Source organism: Rhinolophus sinicus, chromosome 4 (genome assembly GCF_057876585.1).
Source record: "Rhinolophus sinicus isolate RSI-liver-muscle chromosome 4, RSI-T2T, whole genome shotgun sequence".
In the NCBI taxonomy this organism is placed as follows: domain Eukaryota; kingdom Metazoa; phylum Chordata; class Mammalia; order Chiroptera; family Rhinolophidae; genus Rhinolophus; species Rhinolophus sinicus.
Genome location: NC_142504.1, coordinates 77,515,424 through 77,534,398, shown reverse-complemented (window position 1 = coordinate 77,534,398; position 18,975 = coordinate 77,515,424). Strand labels below are relative to the sequence as shown.

At 34.0% G+C, this 18,975-nt stretch overlaps 1 protein-coding gene across 7 annotated transcripts in view; it reads right to left on the bottom strand.

The window, feature by feature from the left end:
- Positions 1 to 18,975, bottom strand: part of RBBP8 (RB binding protein 8, endonuclease) — a 95,156-nt gene that overhangs the window by 41,287 nt on the left and 34,894 nt on the right. For 5 of the 7 annotated variants that reach the window (XM_074340242.2, XM_019741272.3, XM_074340239.2 and 2 more), the window contains exons 4-5: positions 15,174 to 15,269; positions 2,278 to 2,390 (exon numbers count right to left, since the gene is read on the bottom strand). In XM_074340242.2, coding sequence (XP_074196343.1) covers positions 2,278 to 2,390; positions 15,174 to 15,269 — 209 coding nt within the window. Of the gene's footprint in view, positions 1 to 2,277; positions 2,391 to 6,200; positions 6,258 to 15,173; positions 15,270 to 18,975 lie in introns of all 7 variants that reach the window. The other 2 variants (XM_019741273.3, XM_074340243.2) reach the window with 1 other exon arrangement.

Genomic DNA, 18,975 nt, shown 5'->3' with positions numbered 1-18,975 from the left:
GAAGTCAAAGGTGACCTTAGCTTTCTGATTAAGATGGTTTACTTGACTCTTCCTCTCCAAATCTAATGAAATGACAAAACAACTGTAAAAGTACGTCAATCTGCAACACTGAAAAGCCAGAAAGGGTGTCACTGGGACATCAGAACCAAAGTGATTCAGAAGAGGGTTGAGATATTAACTTTACATTTTCAGAATGCATGGTAAAATTTCAAGGTTGATCAAAAAGAATAGAAATAAAGAATTAAAGAAAATAGTAAAGGATCAAATAAAAATGAAATTTAAAACCCAAATATCCTCTAAATTCAGTAACTGGGAATAGTAAAAATAACAACAAAAAAGGCAGGACAGGAAGAAAAAAGCAGCAATGAGACAGAAACACCAAAAATTTGTAAACATGAAGCTCTTAATGTCTTTATTCTTACAACAACTTTGTTTGGGATTTGACCTTAGTAAGTTTTCTCTTGCTCGTTTTTATGTAAAATTAGTTTTCCTGAACTTTTCAGAAATCACATTGGTGGTGTTATTAGTTGTGTTATCTGAGACTACTAGTTTATAATACGAGATTTAAAAATGAATAGTTAGGGAATATTTTAATTTTTTCATCCCTGTGTCCTTGAGAACCAGGATACTCAAGTTTAGAAGGAGACACAGATTTTATTAAAGAGGTTAGTAAAACATCTATAGTCTTGTTTTTGAATTTTCAACAAGAACTCACAAAATATTTTATCTATCTGAAAATTAGGCAAAGGATATTCAAGGCATTCACCCAAGAAGAAATGCAAACTGAAGAGCATGTGAAAAGATACTTGACCTGGATAGTAATCAGGAGAATGCTAATTTTAAAAAGGGATCATTCTTTGCCCACCAGTTTGAATATTAGCAATCACTACATTTGCTCAAAGCTGAAGAAGATGCAGGAAAATGGACATTCTCAAACACTCCAACAAAAAACTGAGCTGTCCATCAATGAGAATAGCTAAGTAAGTGACATCTACACTATGGAATACAATGCAGCCATGGAAAAGAAAAACACTGTCCTATTCCTTAACATCTAGGTTTTTTGGCTTATTTTGAGTTTTCAGCTATTTTTAGATAGTTAAAAGTTGCTGGAAATCTCACTATTAGATGTGTGGACATTACTGAAAATTATCTGTAATACTAATGATAATACTAATGATAATATAATGGTAGATCTCAACTACGTTTACTGAGATGTAATAAATGTAATTTCTACACTTTGGTAATATTCTTATATTACTAAATAAACACATGCATGTATTTACACATACAGACCATAGAATCTATACAGCTAAATATACTAACATGTACAGACTTCTAAGACATAGTATAAAATGAAATAACACATGTTAGGACAAGAAATATGGTATGATCCCATCAAAATTTAAAAGAGAAGAGAAAGAAGAGGGGGGAAAACTAAGGACACAGACAGACAGAAACAGAGAAACCTGGACCTGGAAAGATATGTATCAGATTGTTAATAGTAGTTATCTCTGAGAGTAGAATAAAATTATGTTCTTTCTAACTTTTTAAAATAATGAGCATATATTTCGTATAGTCTTCCTTGAGTATCCAGAGGATAACAATATCATTAATAGAAAAATGTATAGTCAGAAGGTGGAATTTGTTTGGGAAAGAAGATAAATTCATCAGATTTTGGACATGTTGATTATGAATTGCTTATAGGGAATCCAGATAAGGGTTAGTAGGAGAGTATAAAAACAGTTAAAAGAGAAGAAGGTTAAGAAAGGTATTAGAAGAGAAAAAGGTTAAAAGAAAAAGGTTAAAAAAAAAAGGCTAAGAATGTAAGAAAATCCTATGTTAAATGGGGAAGGAGCGTAACTGAAAACCGTATTCTTGCAACAGTATGTCATGAAAACCCAAAAAAGTGTACACCTTTATAGAATACTAAATTGTCTGCTTTGTATCTAACTTTACTAAATAGTCAAATTACATAAAATAAAGATAAAACCAAATAAACAAATATGGACATATCCAAAGGAAACTTTCTTTGTCTTATAGCTGGTGAGATGTTAAGGCCAACTGGACAGTATTTACACAAACTTTTGTGTACCCTATTTCTTACTAAAATAAGCATGAGATTAAATCTACACAAAGGGAAAAAAGGACATTTGATCTCTGCCTAAATTAACAAAAGTATATGTAAACAGTCCATTTGATTACAACCACTTTACTAATAGGTTTCAGCAACAGTACATTATGCTTTAAATACTTAATAAATGAAGAAAGGAAACTCACTAAGCTCTGTGATAAGTTTAAGATTCTGCTGCCGGATATTTTCAAATTCTTGCTGTTTTTTCCGCATATGTTCTTCAGTTACTGCACAGCGATCACATAATCCTGCTCTTAATCTATGAAACAAAAACAAAGTATTTTTAGAGTTGAACTTAAATGTTCTCATAAATAAATGAGGTGACGGATGTGTTAATTAATAATTAACTCCAGATGGTGGTGGGAATTCTCTCACTATGTACATGTCTATCATATCACCATGGTGTATTTTTTAAATTTTTTTATTGGGTGACAGTGTGTTATTTTCAGGACCCATCAGCTCCAAGTCAAGTTGTTGTCCTTCAATCTGGTTGTGGAGGGCGCAGCTCAGCTCCAAGCCCAGTTGCCATATTGGATCCTAGTTGTAGGGGGCGCAGCCCACCATCCCATGTGGGAATTGAACGGGCAACCTTGTTAACATGCACGCTCCAACCAACTAACTGGCTGCCCACCATGATGTACTCTTAACTTTACAATTTTGTCAGTTATATCTCAATAAAGCTGAAAAATAAAGGAAAAAAACCCAAAATATTTTTCAACTACTAAAAGATATTTCTTTATATTTGAACTCCAAAATTTTTATGCTTTATGAAGATCTAAAAGACTGTCTTGGCAAACACAGAGAAAATGAACTATTTTAAAGCTGTATTATACCTTTAACAAATTCTCAAAGGCTGAAATCATGCTACAACATTACTATCTACAGACTGCAATTGGAGTGAAATTCTATAAAAATCTGCCAATTGTAAACTCTACCTAAGGGAACTTATTTATTGAAGAAACTGAAATTGCTTTCATTTATTATAGCCAAAATATGAACCCCAGGACAGCACTGAAGGGCAGAATTATATCTTAAGCAAGCTTGCATCTGCTTTGTTCAGCATAGGATATAACACATAATGAGTGCTCAACAATTTTTTTAGTTGAATTAATACTAAAAACTCAAGGAACTCAAAGTTTAAAAATAAAGTCACCTCATACTTTGTTCTTTTCAGCTTTTAAAAAAACTCCTATGTTAGTAAAAATTCACAATGTATTATTATGTAAAAAAGATTACAAGTAACTTTTACTAATTATTTGTGAGTGCTGAAAAGGAAAATACATATATTGCATGGGGCAAAGGGGGTGTGTGGAAAGGTGTACTCCAAAATGTTACTAAGTTATCTTGCAGGTACCAGTATTATAGGACATTTTCTTCTTAGTGTTATTTATATTCCAAAATTTCTCTAATTTCATTATTTATATAATCAGGAAAAAATATGGTTAAAAAAAGATACATACCCCACATTAGGAATTTAGAAAATATATATTCAAAGATAATTTCAACTCAATAACCTAAATGAATAAAATGCAAATATTTAAGTGTCTATGGAAATCACAGCATGGTAATATATTGAATGAATTTTAAAAAATGTTAAAAATGTTAAGGAGGTAAAACATGAAAACTGTACAACTAAAACAAACAAAAAGAACCTAAAGGGTTTTTTTATATGAAAGTAAAACTCATACCAACAATGTTGATAAGGATTAGAGATCATAGGGCTGCATTAGTGGAATTGGAATTTCTAGAATGAAGGAATAAAGATTTGGGCATCTCGGTTTAATTGGAGTACATTCCAAAGACAGGAATTAGGATGATCAAGATCTTTGAAACCATATTGTATAATGAGCAACATCTAAGTAAAAATGACAAAGTGAACATTTGCATATATTTTTGCTCCCTCCCAAAATCTCACAAAACTACTGTAAAGATATTTGTATATCTTCAAAGACACAAACCCATGAGGAGAGGGAGAATGGAAGAAAAAACTAAAGTAATTGAAAATAAAATAGCTGGTAGACAAATAAATAGAAACCGACCTAACAACGCTAAATGGTGGGAAAAGTCTAGAACTATGTTGTCTAATATGGTAGCCACAGCCACATGTGTCTATTTCAATTTCAATTAAATTAAACTAAACGGAACTAAAAATCGAGCTCCCTAGTCACCCTCAAGTGCCCAACAGCCACATGTGTCTAGTCACCACCATAGGGACAATGCAGATATAGAACATTTCCATTATCACAGAAAATTCTGCTGGACAATACTGACCTAGAAACAACCTGATTTATGCTGTAGAATGCATAGAAGGTACAAAAATTGGTACCAGTAATGACTAATTTAAAGTATGTTTCAAGATATTTTCCATACAAACATATTCCCTCCTGTATTCTGAGCAGTCAAGTGATTACCCCTTCCATTCCCAGCAGAAGACTAGAGGTTTCATCTCTTAGAGAGTCTAAAACAGACAGTGTCTAGTCTGGGAGATACCAGGCACAATTAAAGGTAGGAGTACAATAATGAAATGATTGTATATGCACACCAAATTCTCAGACCCTAGCCCAGGCTTCGTCATCTACCTGGCTTCAAGAGCAATGGTAGCAAGCCCGATTACACATTCCAGGAAGCAGAATAAAGGAGTCTTCTCTAAGAAATCTGACCAGCCTAACAAGAAAGACCTAAAGATACTGACATTAGGGATCATCAATGAAACAGATCAGGCAGATGATTCTAATCAGAGATTCTAATCAATTTTTATCTCCTTCTCTTAAACACAGATAATGCAATATCAACTGATATCTGAGAAAAGCTTATAAGGTGAAAGGAACTAAAGCAAACAGGACCATTAAAAAAATTAAAAAGTATAAGCTATGTAGGGAGAAGAAAAAAACACTATCACCAAACTATAAATACTCTCAGAAAAATAAAAATGTACCAAACTATGAAATGAAAACAGGACTGCCATAAAGGAAATACAGAAAACAAAAATAAATCTTAGAAATTAAAAATGTAACAGCAGAGGCCGGCCCGGTGGCTCAGACGGTTGGAGCTCCGTGCTCCTAACTCCAAAGGCTGCCGGTTCGATTCCCACATGGGCCAGTGGGCTCTCAACCACAAGGTTGCCGGTTCAACTCCTCGAGTCCCGCAAGGGATGGTGGGCAGCGCTCCCTGCAACTAGCAACGGCAACTGGACCTGGGGCTGAGCTGCGCCCTCCACAGATTGAAAGGACAACAACTTGACTTGGAAAAAAAAAAGTCCTGGAAGTACACACTGTTCCCCAATAAAGTCCTGTTCCCTTTCCCCCAATAAAATATTAAAAAAAAAAAAAAAGAAATGTAACAGCAGGAAAGAAAAAACTCAATAGAGAGAGAAAAAATAAAGTTGTGAAAATCTCCCAAAAAAGTAATGTAAAAATGCAAAGATAAAATAGTAAAGATAAAAGTAGAAGGCCTTTTGAGCCACTGCTTTGTGCTCGCTCGCTTGCTCCTATTTGGAGTGTACTTTCATTTCTAATAAACTGCTCTTTCAGCACTGCAAAAAATAAACAAAACAAAACTAGAGGATCATCCTAGAAGGTCCATAATATCAGTAATGGGTGTTCCAGAAAGATCAAGTGAGGAAGGGGAGTGGGGGAGGCAGAAAAGGAGGAACAGAGGAACAAGAAAGACATGAGACATACAGAAAGCAAAATACTGGTATAAATCCAACCATATCAGTAATAATATTAAACATAAGTTGATTAAACACTTCAATCAAGACAGAAATTGTCAGATAGGACAAAAAATTAATATCCAACTATATGTTGTTCACAACAAACACACCTGAGATTTAAAGATACAAATAGGTCGAAAGCAAAAGGATGGAGAAAGATATACCATACACACACAAACCGAAAGAGAGCTGGAACATCTACATTAAGAACTATCAGACAAAACAGACTTGAAGATATAAAAAGTGTTACTAGAGACAGTGAATTTTATAATAAAAGGGTCAATTCATTAGAAATATATAACAATTATAAACACATATGCATCTAATACTAGAGCCCCAAAATACCCAGAGCAATACCTTACAGAATTGAAGGAAGAAACAGGAACTCAACAATAACAGTTGTAGGCTTCCACTCTGAATAATGGATAGAACCAGTAAGACAGAAAATCAGCATAGATATAACAGACTTGGGACACACTAACAACCACCCAGACCTGACATTTATGGAACACTCTAGCCAACAATTGCAGAATGCGCATTCTTTCTAGCACACTTGGAACATTCTCCAGGATAAACTATTTTCTAGGTCACAAAACAAGTCTCAAGTTTAAAAGCACTAAAATCATACAAAGTATGTTTTCTCACAACAATGGAATTAAATTAGAAATCAACAATTTGGAAAATCCACAAATACACGAATCTTAAACAATGCACTTCTAAAGTAAATAATGAATTAAAAAAGAAATCACGAGGAAATTAAAAAAACAGGGCTGCAGCTGACTGTCAGTGCCCCAGTGTAAAATCCTACCCATTGAGGGCCCTCCAGGACAAATAATAGCTCCCTACTTTCTTAATGAAAAGTAAACTTCCCATGACATATACAGAACCTCCAGTCCATATTCCTATTCTAGGAAAACTCCTGGGGAAGGGGGAATGTGGAAGGGCTGGGGTAAAACAGATATACAGTTAAAAGCAGAGGATATCATGCCAAGTATGCAGAAAATTCAACCCAGTCTCACGTTCTTAAACACAACCAAAGATCATTATCTAGTGTATAAAGCAAACCAGTAACATGAAAAACAAAAATAAATAGAACTGATCCTGGAGAAAAGAACCAATTCAGAGAGCACAAAATAAATTTGGGGTGGGAGGGAGATATTTTGTATCCCTGGAAATACGAGAAGTGATGCAGCCATAAAACAAAAGGGTATATACGTGTACACACACACACACACACACACACACACACACACACACTCTCACACACTCAATTATGAAATTTCAGAACAAGGATAAAAAGATCTTAAATTCCAGAAAGGAAAATAATCTAGTATCTATAAAGGAATGAACATTAGAATAATATCAATTTTCTTATCAGCACTGAATGGTAACAAACTGAAAAAATGTCTTCAAAGTTTTGAGGGAAAACTATTTTGAACCTAGAATTTCATATTCACTAAATTCAATAGTAAAATAAACACATTTTCAGCCATCCAAGGATTTTTTGAAAATTTACTTCCTGTGACTTTTCAGCAGTTACTTGAGGGTGACCTATAACAAAATGAGCATGAAAAAACAATAAAAACGAAAAACAGGCACACAGTTTATCAACCATGTTCACTGGTATATCTTCAAGGTCAAAAATAGTGCTTAGTATGAGGTAGGTGCTCAATAAATATTTGTTAACTAACATGAGTAGAAAGAAACAATGGAATCAATATAGGGATCCAGTGAAGGGAAATCCCAGAATGGCAGTTGTAGGATAGCCCAGAAAATAAATGGCTCAAATTAGTACAGAAAGTTTTTCAGTCCCAAGACACATGTCTTTAAGAAAAAGAGCAACAAAAATGATTATAATCAATAAACAGAATAACTAAGGTATTAAATAATATTAATTACACAGTGAGAAAAACATGTTTCTTGCCTTGATACGAAAAAAGGTACTTAGAAATTCTAGGAAACACAAAGCAAACTTATGTGAATGTGTTCTTGTCGTAATATGATTATGGGCTAATTTGAACAACTGATTTGGGACCGAGTAGAAAATAATCTATTTGACTTAGGCATTAGAAACACCATCCTTGAGTGGCACACAGGCCGTGACATCAGACTTGTAAAGAGGGAAATGTAATTCTAGCTCTGTAGCTAACATTTACATAGTCAATAAATAAACACGGTTTACTATTTTGCAACTTCTACAATCAACTTACAAACAAAATACAAAGATTGAAATCTGGTAACAGAAAAGTATAACTATTATCAGCCTTGTCAATATTTATATGCTGATATTCAGCTGGCATAAGACAAGAGGTAGAAAGCTAGGAAGATTGATGCAGGAAAGAGTAAAAGTATCAATATCTTTCCTGTAATATAGTGGTGAGTCTAAGGAGACTGCTTAGACATCTCTTTTTTTTTAACGTAAATACATATATTGAGCTTCTTCTTATAATAATATATTTGCATATATATATGTATTGAGGTTCAAAGGTAAAATAAGAACTGAAATAATAACTATTCAAAAATAGTCGAGGGAGGATAAAATAGTATTATCTTCACAGCAAGTAATAAGTAGTCTCAAATTGATAAATCAAGTATTAAAGAGGAGATACATCATCTACAATTTTGGAGAACTAAAAACTGTAACAGGGAAAGATACGAAAGAGTGGAAGAAGAGATCACTGTTTTCTTTATAACTATACAACTTTATAATGTACATGCATTACTTGAATACAAATTCAAAATGGAAAAACAGAGAAAATTAAGCCAAATAGTGCACTATACTCCTTTTCATGATAGCATTTTAATTTAATAATATTATATTCTAGTAAATTTTGAATAAAATCTTTTTGAGAATTAAGGTACTAAAAGGACATACACCTTCTTATCTTTCTGTTATAATACTTAACACGTTTTCAGGCTTTCAAGCATTTCTAAAGCTTATAGTAAAGTCCATATATGCCTTTAAAATTCCAAATGAAATAAGAATAGTCTCTCTAAACTAGTACAAAACCACAACACTGTTAAAATGTTTTAAGAAACTCAATTTGAACTATTTGCTTTAAAATACTTCATATTTCATATTTATATTTCTCTTTTAGATATGTTCACATTAACACAAAAATATACAAATAAAAAAGAAACAACAGGGTGGCCGGATGGCTCAGTTGGCTAGAGCGCAAGCTGTGAACAACAGGGTTGCCGGTTCGATTCCCACATGGGCCAGTGAGCTGTGCCCTCCACAACTAGAGTGAAGACAACGAGCTGCTGCTGAGCTTCTGGCGGGGCGGCTGGATGGCTCAGTTGGTTGGAGCAAGAGTGCTCAACAAGGTTGCCAATTCAATTCCCGCATGGGATGGTGGGCTGCGCCCCCCTGCAACTAAGATTGAAACCGGTGACTGGACTTGGAGCTGAGCTGCACCCTCCACAACTACATTGAAGGACAACAACTTGACTGATTGGAGCTGATGGGTCCTGGAAAAACACACTGTTATCAAATATGCCCCAATAAAAATTAAAAGAAAGAAAAAAGAAAAACAAATAAAAGATTTGTTCAAATTAATAGCTTGGGGTCCATGCAATAAACACTCAAATAGTTGAACTGATCATGGTAAATAATTTACACACAGAGCTATTAAGCTATAGAGGCCAAAGAGCACATGACAGAGCACATGACATTGAAAGGTCTTTGAAAAACACTGAAGGAGTTAAATGGCATTAAACAATTTTAATGAATTATTTAAATGTCATTTACTCATCAGTCTGTCATCAGAAACTAAACACCTTATTGTTTCTAAGAAATTATATCTTACATAGTAAAATGTTATAAAGTATAATGGAAAACAATCCCTTGGGACCCCTAGATTCCAAGTTCTAAAATGCCACTGCCATAGACAGTTACAAAATAAAGCAATATTCCCCAGCTTGTTTAGTACTTCCAGAGTTCTCCAATCAACTACCATTCTTGATAATAATATCTGTGAGTCAACTCCTAATTGCTCACTGATCCTAGTTTGAATTTAAATGGATCTGAGAAAATATGCTAGCTCCTATTTCCATCAGCAGGGTTCCATTGCTTTCCTCTTGCCTATCTTCCACTGTGGCTGTCAGAGAAAGAAAAAAACTGCCTCAATTTCACAGGAGAATGCAATTTCAGTAGCTATAAACAGGTAAAGGGAAAGAAGAGTAATTCCACTTGTAAGAGCAGACAGCAACATGTGTTCTGAGTTTTTCCAGTTTGTTCATAGAGATGAAGAAATAAAAGCATTCATTTTGCAATTAAAACTTATCAGATTAACAAGTATGCACAACTGCTTTCTATAACCCAAAAAGATTCCTGAAATTTATTTATTTTCATTCAAAAGAGTTTTTCACTGAACACTTACAATGACTAGTTAAGTGCTATAAATACAACAGTGGCCAACATAATATCACATCTTTTAAAGAGCTTACAGTACACTAGAGAAAGCAGATTATAAAAATATAATTACAACAAAGTATGATTCATATCTTGACAGTGGAAATACAGGGTACTATGAAATATAAAAGCACACAGCAGAACTTAACCTAGTCTAGGAAGTCAGAGAAGGTCTGATACTTAAATTCAAATCAATGAGTAAAAAGAGTTAGCAAGACAAAAGAGGACATTTGGTCCAGCACTTGAAAAATACTTGTAGAACTACAAATCCTCTAATTATGAGTACCAATTTTCCCTTTTAACGACGGCTGAAATATAAGATGAGTTTCCTGATTGCCAAAAATGCTTTTAAAAATATTAAAATCTACTGGACAACTACGTTTTAACTGCTTTGTTCAGATTCTTTTTTTAAAAAGTGCATTCTATCTACTTTTCTAGCACAGTGACTGTTTCTTAGATTTAGTGAAATACTTTTGTCCCTTGAAAAAGTTTGTAAATGTAATAATAGTAGCAGTAAAACATAAACAAGCCACAAAAATTTAGAACTTTTTATTATCAAGTTTACCTTTACTGGGTAATTCCTTTCATTGAAACATTTCACAATATTTTCATAACATTAGCATAAGAAATAAGAATCACTTCCTGTTATGAAGTGTAGAGAGCAAGTTTCAGAATTGCTATTTAGAAATTTTAACAAAATACATGTTGCTTTATAAAGGTCTTGGCAAAACATTAATTTTTATAGATTTTTAAAGCTTGCTATAGACACCATTCTTATGTATGACATAAAACTAAAATGAAATTTTACATAAGATAGAACTTTAACAAATGCTACCTACTTATTTAAAGGTACTATTTAGTTAGTAGCAATTTTAAAAATAACAAAAAATAAACAAAAAAACTGCAAAGAAAACAGGCTAGATAATAGGCAATGGTGAAGATTATCTCAGAATATCTGTTTGGTATCTTTAGGTCAAACACAAATACTTTGAGATGATCAGTTAAGATGTAAACTCATTTGTACAACATTTATAAAATTAAGACAACATACAGACAAGGCATGATGAAATAGTAGAAACTGGAGAATCTGAAGGATCCAATTTAACCTAATTATACATTAACTATGTGACCTTGGGGTTTCTTAACTTATTCCCAGCTCAATTTCCTCACATGTAAAATGGATTTACCATCTACCTTAAAGCATTAATGTGAAGATTAAGTGCTAAATGCCTGGGTTCAAAGTATGGGTTCAAAGGAAACCCTTAATGCATTATCAATTCCTACATAAAAAAGTAATGGTCAGATCTAGATCATTCTTGGTTTAATTACATAAGGCTTACTGAAACGAGGGATAAATCTTAAAGCACACCGAAAAGAAAATTTCAGATTTGTATTTGAAGGAGAGAAAAAGCATGTGTATAAATAAATGAGCTACACTCCTTGCCCCATCCCGCTTCCACCACCAAATACTACGTAATGAATTATAGGCCCACCTACCTAAGGACATGAAGGTGAATGGAATGAAAGGCAAGAGAACATTTAGGATAAGAAACAGCAGAGAACATCATAACCACATGAAATTAGTGACCACAGACCGAAAATAGAAAAGAATTTAGTTTTAAGAAACAGAATTAAAAAAAGATATATATATATGTATGTGCATATATATCTACCTATACATATCTATATCTATATAAATATATGCATCTATATAGATATCTATATCTATTGTTCTCTCTATATATACGTCTATCTATCTATCTATCAATCATTTTTTCCTCCCCAGGCACACCACTCCCTCTGCATCTCCACATATTCACCAATCTGAATATGCCACAAAAAGATAATTTTAACAATTATCTTTAACAATTATTTAAATATATTAACTGAATAAAAGAGAGTAATTTAGAAAATGTATCAATAGGAAGGGTGGGGGTATTCATCCATATTTTGCCTCAGAATGAGCCTGGGGAAAAAAATTCATTTAAGGAGGGAAACACAAAATGCAAAGAATAACAGAACTAGAAGTCCAAACTTTAAATCATAAACTGAAGAAATGATCGGAAGACACTAGAAAGGAGTTTCTTCAAGGCCTAAGATGAAGAACACTATCTGGGGGATGAAATGGAGAGGATTGTTTTAAATCAATTCAAGCAAAACACAATGAAAACACCAGCTTGTGATTTTTTTCAGTGGGATCTTTGGGACCTAAACTTGCTAATGACCAACTGAACAGGAAATGTGCTGGAAGTAAATAAATCAATAAATAAATGTGCTGGAAATAAATCAAGTCCTTAAGTGTGGCAGCCACAAAAACCATCTCTCCTTCTGGGAGAAGTAAAATCACTGGCTCCTGCGGTGCTCTGAAATCCTTCACCTATTCATACAGGTCAACACACTAGGCATTCCCCAGTCAGGTGCCAGCCACTGAAGCAGTGGAGCAGGTACTGTGGCTCCAGGACTCCCAGTGGCCTTTCTTAAAATTGCAATTCAGTCTAAGACCTTCCTTTTCCCCTCTCTTCAAAAGGGTCAGATATATGGAGATCCCATAGCTCTCCCAGCCTCCTCCAACTCCCTCATTTACCCTATAGTTGTTTTCCCCGAATAGATCTCCTGAATGTCTAATGTCATCATGATGTTTGCTTCTCAAAGAACCCGGAATAACATATTTAGTTAAAGCCAACCTTAAAATTTTCTTGATGTAGGAATCACTGAGCAGAAAGAGTTTCTAATCTTTTGCCATTACTACCATTATTATAGACGGGGAAGGAAGAACCTCATTGCTTGTGGAAAGTGGTGGCGTGGTAGAGATGAGAGAAAAAAATATGGTGAAATAAGAGAAGGAAGTGCTTCAATTGCTGGAGAGTTAAGGCTGAGAAACATACGCTTTCCACCCTTCCTCCCAAATCCTCTATTACATATACAGAGAAAACACCTCACTACACTAAGGGAGGAGTAAGTGATGACTTCCTTTGGATCCCGCACTGAGGGAGAGACAGGTATGGCTGGCTTTCTAGCTTCCTACCAGCTCAGCTGGGAGAGACTACATCTGGTTGGGGTAGACTACAGCGCTAAAGGCTAGAATCCCATTCGCCACTTAGGAGGGATATTGTAAGGCTTTTTAAACTTCTATTATGTAGTTTTACTAGCATTATCTCCTTTAATCTTCAAAACAGCCCTGTGAAGAAGGCAGTATTGTCATGCCATCTGTTCCTGGCTTCTTCCCTACTCTGATAATTTCTCTTTCTCAGTCTTTTTTGCTGTGTCCTTATTCTTCACTAAACCTTCATTATGCCCAAAGATTCAGCACTGAGACTTCTTTTATTCTCTTCCTACATTCTTTAAGATGTCCTTAGGAGATCTTAATCAGTCCTCAGATTTTAAATACCATTTATATGCAGGTGATGACTTTCAAATTTGTTTCTCTACCTCTTATCTCTCCAGTTAGTTTAGACTCACATATACAGCTATCCACCTGACTTCTCCATCTGGATGAAAAAGATGCTATTAGTACACTCATGTCCCTTTAACATTCCCCTTAAACCCTCCAATGGCTTCCCATTACAATTAAAATCCAAGCTTTTTGCCCATGTCCCTAAACAATCTAGTAATTTCCCACCTTTCCAATCTTATCTATCATTCATCCTCCTACTCATTAAGTTAGACCCACAGCGGACTTTCTATTCCTCCAATATTTCAAAACTTATTTCCACCTTTGGCTTTGCATTTGTCTGCTTTCTTTTTATACCCAGTTCTTCAAATGACTGGCTCTTTTTCGTATAATCCAGGTCTCAGTTCAAATGCCACCTCTTTAGATGAAGGGAATCAGAATCCCTTCATCTCCCAATGCCTGTGGTCACTCAATTACATCATTCAATTTTATTTTTTTCATAGCACTTAAAATTTAGAATTATCTTATTTGTATGACTCACTTCCAACCTTTGAAAATTAAATATTGGTTTGATAACATACTAGGGATAATATCATCCCCAGCCCCTAGAGCAATACCTAGAACATAGTAAGGACAAAACTATTGCTGAATCTAAATTAAGGATACAGTGTGAAGTTGGAATTCAAATTCACATCTATGATTCTAAAGCACATGGAACTTTATTCCACAATAGGCTGCCTATTTCAGTAAATGTTCATCCACTGAGATAGTACTTATAGAAGATTATTCAACTTCAGTTTGCATACGTGCAGAATATTAGCTTATTTAACCACTAAAGGCACCGTAGCAAATTCAAAGCACCAGCCCTCTGTAACATAAACAAAAATAGTAATAAATGAAAAAATACTAACTATCAAGAAAACAAGAAACATTGTTTATTATAGATATTTCAAGGTCCTAAATAGCACTTACAGTTCAGGCAAGGGAACACAGCAAAATCAGGAAGTCTTTACTAACATATGGTGTTAACCTCCTAAGAGTGGGAAAGAAAGAAGTCTGTACGTGGAGGTGAAGTAAGTGGCAGGTGTTTCAAAAGAAGCGGCAGAATTTCAAAAAGAAAAAGTCCTAGACTGCCTGGAAATGAAAACCATGCATGAAAGAAAAAGAATGGCAGCACTAAGAAAACAGGAATACAATTGTGAAGCAGTTTCCACCCAGCTAGAAGTAAAAATGGAATTGAAACATCAAATGAATTAGAACACTGCTACTGGTAAGCACATTCCACGTAAAACACCAGATAAAGAAACACCATTTAAAGGGCAAATTGATGTGATTGCTGTAATTAGTGAAAAAACAAACTTGTAAGAGTGTATCCTTAATTTCATAAAGTATTTATCCTAAGTTGACGTAAGGTTGGGAAAAAGATCACTTTCAGTCCCAGAGTTGATTACAAATTAAAACCAATGTACTTTCCACTAAGGGGGAAATCATCTCTTACTCAAGAATATCCAAGAACCAGACTCACCGATCTTCCAGAACTTTAATGGTTTCATGCAGGCCTTTCTGTTGCTCTCTCAGCTGTTGATTTTTGGTGAAGAATTCTTCAAGTCTTTGTGCATCTCTGAAAGTCAACAAATAAGTTTTTTGTTTTTTGTTTTTTTTAGGGAAAAATTTTCTCACAGGATAGCTCTGTCATAAGAACTCCAAAGTATGGTCCCATCACTTACATATATATCATGAATTTGCTGTATCAAAACAAACAACTTAAAAAGTAAGGTTTGAATATCTTATTAATCAGAGTTCAAGGTATATTAGAATTTGCTCTGCAGTATTTTTATGTACTACGGAAGTACTATCTTAAGTACCAGGCATTCATTATATAATGCTGGAACACAATGAAGGAGTGGATTGTGTTCCACCATTGACTCAACGTTGTTGTCAAAAGTGCCATTAAAATGTACACTCACTGTTTTTCATTACTGTCTACATTTGTTAATGTACTGAGTTAATAAAGTAGGTACTCTACTCATATCATCTGTCTTTCCATTATGGGACATTTATACTTTCTATTTTATTAATCTCTGCGCTGCTTAAACTTCTACCTGGCATTACTTTTAAGCCAGGGTGTATAGTGGAGTGGAAGCACACGAACCCTAGATCCTGATGCCTAAGTTTGAATCTAAGCTCTGTCATTTACCAGCTGTGTGACCCTCACTCTCTGTGCCTCAAAAAATGTGGATATATTAGTATCTACCTCATGTACAAAGACTAAGTACTATATATAGCATGCAGAACAGTGCTGGCACACTGTTAAGTTCTATTTAAGGTGTTTATTATTACGATTTTATAGTCAAGAAAAAACAGACATCTAACGCTTTCTTCTAGTAGATTACCTGGTTACTTTCCAAGGTTGTGTAATATTTAACACACTATCATATTTTTTTTAAAAATCACATTATTATATAACATATGCATATATTTTAAGAAGATTCATTAGAAATTTAATTGGGATTTTTCTGTGTGGTCTTGAAGTTGAAAATATAGACTACTGTAGCTCAAACATCTACCAATCAACTTTGAAACATTACACTTTTAGTATCAGAAAAGGTCAGAAAGAATCAGACGTCCTATGTAGTGTTATTATCTACATAAAATACATAGAATAACTCTGACAAACAGTAATTAGCTACTTAGTTTGGTATGTTAAATCACCACATCAAGTCACCCACAGCATTCATCTTCTGATTAAAAATGCTTGTAGCAACTATCACTAGCTGTGCTATAAACAAAAATGAAAATGAAAAAAACAGCATAAGTGTATTTCATAATAATTTTTAATCTCAGACCACTCAAAATATTTTCACCGCTGAAGAAAAGGCTATTTATTCCTAAGTGAAACAAAGATATTTTCCTTTTGATTTCTAGTGAATAGAAAAAGAGAAATTTTACTTAACACGAAAATAATCTGTTTTCCTCGTCCAACTAATACAATTTCATTATTTTGTTTTGGAATAACTTTTATTATAGGGAGAACTTATACACAGAATTTTCTGTATTTGGATAATTTTAACACATACATACATATACATAAGGTAATATCATCAATAGTAATTAAAGTACATTAAAAAACTGAAAGGTTTTTGATATCCATATTGCTCACAGAAACAAAATTTGTGCCATAAAAGTAAACCATGCCTTAAGAGCTGCATTGGCTACTATTCTCTGAGTCACAAGAGTAATTCTCTGAGCCACAAGAGTAGTACTACCGTGTTTCCATGAAAATAAGACCTAGCCGGACCATCAGCTCTTAGCACATCTTTTGGAGCAAAAATTAATATAAGACCCAGTCTTATTTTAATAATATAATATAATATAACATAACAATATAATATAAGACTGGGTCTTATATTAATTATTGCTCCAAAAGACACATTAAAGCTGATGGTCCGGCTAGGTCTTATTTTCGGGAAACACAGTAGTCTAAATGCAGTTATACTTTTGGTTGCCTATCCAACAGTCATCTTCTTATTCTTTGCTATAAGAATGGCGATTTTTTTTCAAAATCCAGCAGCTGTTTGGAGGGAAGTTGATCTTCTCTCCAGACTCAAGGGATGAATCTTAAAAAATGGTTTTAATGTTTCAGCTTAAAATAACTTCAGACTTACAAGTAAGTTATATACATAGAACAAAGAGTACCTGTATACCTATCATCATCTGGCTTCTCAAAGTGGTAATAGCTCATATAATCATAATACAATTATCAAAATAAAAAATTAACATCAATACAATACCATTAACTAACCAACAGACCTTATTCAAATTTTGCTAACTATCTCTCTAATATCATTTTTCTGGTCAAGGATGCAATCCAGGATCCTACATTGCATTTAATGTCATGTCTCCTCATCAGTTTTTTGTCTTTCACAGCCTTGATGCTTTTGAAAAGTACTGGCCAGTTCTTTTGCTGTCCTTCAACTAGGATTTGCCTGGTCTTTCCCACGATAAAATCCCATGATAACATTTTTGGTAAGAATACAACAGAAGTAATGTTGTGTTCTTCTTAGTGCATCATACGAGGAGGTACATGAGGTTGACATATCTGATCACTAGTGATATTAACTTTGATCATTTGATTGAGATGAGATCTGCCTGGTCCCTCCAACTGTAATACTATAATGTTCCCTTTACAATTATTACCTATCTTGTGGGAGATACTTTGAGTAATTTGCAACATTTACAATTATTGTTTTTCATCATACTTTCACTAATTTTAACCTAATTGACCATTCTTGCCTTCAACAATTATTGCTATCTTTTGCCAAATGGTGATTTACTATTTCTAACATTCTTTCTACATTTAGTAATTGGAATTCTACTAAAAAAGGATTCTCCATTTACTCCACGGGTAGAATATTCATTATTATCATTATTTCATTGTTCAGATTGTCCTAGATTTTGCCATTAGGAGTTTTTTTTTTTAAGTTCTGTTTTGTATTTTTTCAACATTTCCCCACTGCTTTATGCACATTTCCTTATTTTCTGGCATCACAAGATGTTCCAGCTCATCTTGAACTTTACATAGCCACAAGCCCTAAAATCAGACAATTCTCCAAAGAACCTGATTCCTTTTACTGGAGAATCCTCTTTGGAAATCAGTATCTGGGCTTTAGATGTGCTCATTACCATTGGGAATCACTGTTTCTACGCCCTCTCAAAGGACCACGCCTAGGAAATGTATATATATCCTCACAAACATTAATACATATCTTCATCTATTTCTATATGTATCCATCTCTATATTAAAAACCATGAATTCATATTAATAACTCCAATTCCTACCCAGCAGCGTAGGGTTCATCCTAACCTTCTCTCTTTTCTTATTTGTAACTCCTTTCTACTAACAGTGAGAAACCTGGCTCTGATTATCAATAATATATTTACTTATTTGCTCAATCCTAGAATACATATAAAGTACTGTCATATCTTTATTAGTCTAAGTGAATCCTGTCAATTTAATTTTCTCTGCCAGTTACTGTTTAAGAACGTACACAAAATAATCATCAGTGAGTTAGAGGAAATGTACTGGAGGCTGCGTCTGGAAAACTTTTATAATTAGTAGAAAGGGACACAGGGAGGTTCTGCAAGTGATAACCAGGATGACAGCCATCTTGCCATTTTGCATCAACTGAAGGCTAACAGGGCAGCCAGAACGCTGAAGATGGCAGAGAAAAAAGACAGAAAGAACTGGAGTCTTTGATGATTCTTGAGTCATTGAATAACCAGTCCTAGACTCTCCCTACTTTGGGCCTTTTATATGAAAAAATACA